At 50.6% G+C, this 4,732-nt stretch overlaps 1 protein-coding gene across 1 annotated transcript; it reads right to left on the reverse strand.

Annotated features, from left to right (window-relative positions):
• Window positions 1–1,330: 1,330 nt before the first annotated feature.
• LOC120755820 (cytochrome P450 26A1) lies at window positions 1,331–4,455 on the reverse strand. The gene is made up of 7 exons (XM_040071306.1): window positions 4,206–4,455; window positions 3,784–4,008; window positions 3,406–3,693; window positions 3,135–3,284; window positions 2,667–2,801; window positions 2,317–2,469; window positions 1,331–2,137 (listed from the first exon to the last, which is right to left on the reverse strand). Exons 1-7 carry the CDS (start codon window positions 4,392–4,394, stop codon window positions 1,796–1,798), a joined length of 1,482 nt encoding a protein of 493 aa, XP_039927240.1. The 5' UTR covers window positions 4,395–4,455; the 3' UTR covers window positions 1,331–1,795.
• Between the last annotated feature and the right edge of the window lie 277 nt (window positions 4,456–4,732).

Genomic DNA, 4,732 nt, shown 5'->3' on the forward strand with positions numbered 1-4,732 from the left:
GAGTCCTGCTCTTCTCCAGACTCCAGATCACGTCCACATCAGGTCCAAGGTTCACAATTTTCCACTACTATATAAAGCAGTCTTAAACTGAGGTTATTTGTCAAGTCCCTGAGAAACATAACGGTACAAGAAGTTTGCACAGGAAAGATATTTAAGGTTTTAAACATTGCCAAGAAGACTTAGGTGCAATCTAAAAAGAATGCATTTTGAGGCAACCAAACATTGAATATGAAAAATTCTTGATAGGTATGCTCATATGTAGGTTGTATCTAAAACCATATGTTAGAAGCTCCTGTGTTTAAAATGCTAGCTGGAAAGATATCAAATGAATTATAGAAACACCCCTTAAAAAATTATTCCAAAACTCATAGATGCTATTAAGCACCTGCAGCTATTTTGGGCAACTTAGCTCTGTCCTTAATTTTGATCTTGGAAGAACAAAATAAAAAAAGTGACTGCTTTCCAGAAGCAAACAAAAAAATTAAATTATTCTATATGGTGCTACAACTGCTCATGACACTGAATTACATTGGTTTACTTTGTAGATGTTTATAGAGCCAGCCTATGTTGTTTGACTTTTGAGGGAAGACTAATAGGTGTTGTAAGCGGGGGTGGCCACAAAACTCCTCATGGTTAAGCCAAAATAGGGGTCATGCCTAGGGCATTTTATCTGCCCTGCTTACACACCCCTGGGGAATTGCATCTCAACAGTTGATTCTCTGTTAATCAATTCACATTAGTGCCTGCCGTTTAGTTTTCACTTTGCTGGATTCCAGGAAAGAATTTCTTAAACCAAATGCATGCTCTATCTCTGACCCAGTCAGACCTGTTGCATTTCAAGGAGAAATAAGCAGATTTTATTTGCTCTACCAGCTGATAAGAGACACCTTCATAAGTTAAGCAGGCTCATTCATAGCCAGCAAGCTCAACACAGAACAAGATTCAGTGGTCTGTTTACACAGGTCAGCAGTAATATGGGAGGAGAGGACATTTATGAATTTTCTTCCCTCAACCAGCTCCAGAGAAAGACTTATGTGACACTTTTCTTTCTTATTTACTGTGGCTCAGCATGATGTGGCTTCATAAGGAGACCTGTAGCCCTTGCCATCACTCCATGCAGTTTTCAACATGTGGTTTTGTACTGTTCTTGCATTTGCAAACTAAAATTCATGACAATTAACTACTCACAAGCAACTACACATGAAAGAGGGGAGAGTTATGAACATGAAAATAGGAAATCCACAAAAGCAGATCAGACTTTACATCAAAACCCTAGAGCCACATCCATTCAGTTACTCTCTAACATACACACAGATCTTCATACAGAGAATCATCAAAAATAAACTTTATTATCAAACTTAAAATTCACACATTAAACATACAATCTAGACACAAATAATACTGAAAACATTCTCAAACAATAACCATTTCAGGTAATTTGGATGAGTAGCTAGTTGCCATTGTTTTGATTGCTTTTTGAGTATTTCTTAATACATACGTCATCCTGAAATGTCTTCAAATGCTTAGCTGGCCAGCTCTCAATGATATTTTTAAATAGGGGAAAACTTATTTCTATAGAAATAACATTATCTAATTATGAATCAGAGACCCATAATTGTAGTGCTTGGGGAAAAAAAAAAAAAATATCATAGCCTCTTGAAATATTTAGAAGACATAAATAACTATTGTACATTTACAAGTTTTAAATATTTAAAGGCCTTTGTTACTATAAAAAAGTTACTATGTACATATTAAATGCTATACAGAAATCCAGTCGGAGGCGAGCGTTGAGCTCTCAGATTTGGCCGCTGAAACCTATGAATTTGGTAGGCAGATTGTCCACAGGGTACACGATGGGGCCCGTTTTCATTGTAGGAGGTCCATTCAGCAGCTGCCAGTCACAGCTCCGAGCCAACTCCACCGTAAATATTTTTAGAAGGACTTTTGCAAACTCTTTGCCCACGCAGCTCCTCAAGCCCCCACCAAAAGGAATGAAACTGAACCTAGAGGAATCCTCTGGAGATGGAGACATGAAGCGGTCTGGGTTAAACTCTTCCTTGTTGGTAAAGAGATCTGCCACGTCATGGGTATCACAGATACTGTAAATAACATTCCAGCCTTTAGGGATCTGGTAACCCTATAAAAAAGAACAGAAAGGAGATGTGGAGCACCTTGCTGTGTTAAATAATGCGAAGTGACAAGACACATCAGTGCACCCCACCTCCCCTCCTGGCTTCCTGCAGGTCACTCTAAGGCAGACAGGCTACCTGAACACAAAATACTTTGCAGCTGCAGTTATTCCAAAACCTTGCTTACATTTAGCTCAAGGGTCTTGAGTGCAATCCGAAATCCTCCGGGAACAGGCGGGCTCAGCCTAAGGGTCTCTTTGATGACACAGCCTGTGTACTTCAGCTGCTCCAAGACCTCCATGTCCAGCTGCTTCTCTTGGTTGGAACTGCACAGTAACCCCTAGAAAGGAGAATGCTGCCATGACGTTCATGAACCACACAGCCAGGGCTCCTGGCACTGCAAAGGAGCTACCCCTCAGCTACGAGCAGTATTTTCCTGCCACCCCTAAAAGTAGGGCAACCCCTGGGTTAGCTGTCCTGGGGGTACCTTCCTCCCACTGCCCCCTCCTATGAAATGCCCCTGGGGAAGACACACACCTTCACCTGCAGTTCTTTCCTCACTTTCTGCAGGACTTCATGGTGGAGCCCTAGGAAGGCGATCAGCGACGTGGCAGCACTAGCAGTGGTTTCATGGCCCCCGAAGAGCAGCTCTGTGGCAGACTCCTTCAACTCCTTACACAAAGGAAAGAAGAGGCACAAGCCAGGCTTGAACACAGTAAGTCTGCCAGGCTCACTCTACCGCTGCAATGCTGTGCATTGCTCCCAAACTGGAACAGACACCCAGGGGCCAGGATGGGGGCTTGGTGGTGCTTATGCTCCCTGTGGACACGTCTCCCCATCCAACAGCCTGACTGCAGCCTCGGCACCCTAGTGCTCAACACGAGCTGGTTTATTTCATGGAGAGACAGAGCATCTCCTGCTCTTCCCTTTTGTCCCCACGAGGCAAGTGTAATGCTCTCAGACGGCCTGAGGGAAAGAGATTAATCCAGCCGTGGGGAACCTTACCTGCATATTGAGCTGCTCCCCGTTACCCTGTGTGTGTTCCATCAGCAGCTGCAGCGCATCCTTGTAGCCGCCCTCAGGCTCCTTGCGGGCCATCTTGGCACGGATGTTCTCCTCGATCTTGGCATGGATGATGTTGCGTGCCCGCAAGCCCTGACCAAGCGGGAGGGAGAGCGGCGTGGGTCTTGGGCCGTACTCTCATCCCTCCCCCGCGACTCCCCGGTGCCCCGGCCGCAGGGGCTCCTCTCTCCTCCCGGCCCGCCGTGAGCCTTACCCGGTAGAGCCCGCTGAACGGCACATCGATGGGCAGGGAGAAGAGGTTGCGGATCATCTCCTCGAAGGCCTCGACCAGCTGCCGCTCGCCGTCGGGGCTGGCCTGGCGGGGCTGAAAGCCCAGCAGGATCCTCATGGCAATGCGAAACATGAGGCGCTTCACCTCGGGGTACACGAGCAGGCAGGGCCCGGCGGCGCGCAGCCACCGCGCCAGGCAGGCGCTCACCTCCTCCTGGATGACGGGCACGTAGTGCTGCAGGGCGTCCCGGGAGAAGGCGCGCATGATCACCTGCCCGGGGGGACAGCAGCAACGGGACACAGGCTCAGCCGCCGCGCCCGGGGCGGCCGCGCCCGCTCCCCGCCCGCCTTCGGGCCGTACCTTTTTGCGGTGCTTGTGCTGCCCGTTGTGGAGGTTGGAGAGGCAGCCCGAGCCCAGGATGGTCCGCACCGAGGCGGGCCACTGCACGGAGACGAGCCGGTGCTCGCCCAGCAGGATGTGCCGCACGTTCTCGGCGCCCATCACCCGTACCGTGGGCCGCCCAAAGAGGTGAGTCTTGTAGATGAAGCCGTATTTCCTGCGTTTCATCTGCAGAAATTTCCGCCTCTAGACGGTGGATGAGAGGAGGGAAATGATAAAATAAATTTTAGAAAGGATAAGAGGAAGAGGCAGGGAGAGCAGTTTTTTCCCACCTGGGCACGGGAGCCTGTCAAAGTCACGGCTCATCTCCCTCCCCTGCAGCCGGAGGAGCTCTGGCTCCAGACGGGCGCCTCTCCGCTCCCCGCGCCATCGCCTCGCCTTACCTGCAGCACCAGCTGCAGCGTCTCCCCGAAGAAGGGGAGCCCCATGGTGCCCGGGGGCAGCGGGAGCGGGCAGCTGGGGTCGCGGCTGCTCACGCAGTACAGGTCCCAGAGTTTCACGGCGGCCAGAAAGAGTAGCAGGGGCAGCAAGAAGGTGCACAGGGCGCTGGCGACTAGGGCGGAGAAACCCATGACTGGGGAGCGACTCCCTGCCGGCCCCCCGGGAGCTCTGAGTGCGCGGGCTGGGCTCGCCGCGGGCCGCCTTTTATACCCTTCCCAGGTTGCTGCCCACCCCTACCTTGGTCCGATAAATTAGTTCACCCAAAGTTCATCTTTAATTGCGGATTGCGGCCTAGCTCCTCCCCCCGAAATCTTTAACTATTTGCTTTGCGTAGTGCATCCTACCCGTCGCAGACCTCTGCCGGGGAAGGAAAGGTGCTGTCGGGGGCGGCGGCGGCGGCTCCGGGCTCGCTGACCCTGCTCGGCGAGTGGGCTGCGGGACGTCCCCGACAGCTGACAGCCGATGGTCG

The sequence above is a fragment of the Hirundo rustica genome, chromosome 8 (assembly GCF_015227805.2).
Source record: "Hirundo rustica isolate bHirRus1 chromosome 8, bHirRus1.pri.v3, whole genome shotgun sequence".
Lineage (NCBI taxonomy): Eukaryota > Metazoa > Chordata > Aves > Passeriformes > Hirundinidae > Hirundo > Hirundo rustica.

Coding starts and splice junctions, on each gene's coding strand:
- LOC120755820 (XM_040071306.1), bottom strand. CDS start 4,394: ATGGGTTTCTCCGCCCTAGTCGCCAGCGCCCTGTGCACCTTCTTGCTG. Junction 4,009..4,205: donor CGCTGCAGCTGGTGCTGCAG/GTAAGGCGAGGC, acceptor TCCACCGTCTAG/AGGCGGAAATTTCTGCAGAT. Junction 2,802..3,134: donor GGGAGCAGCTCAATATGCAG/GTAAGGTTCCCC, acceptor CCTTTGTGTAAG/GAGTTGAAGGAGTCTGCCAC.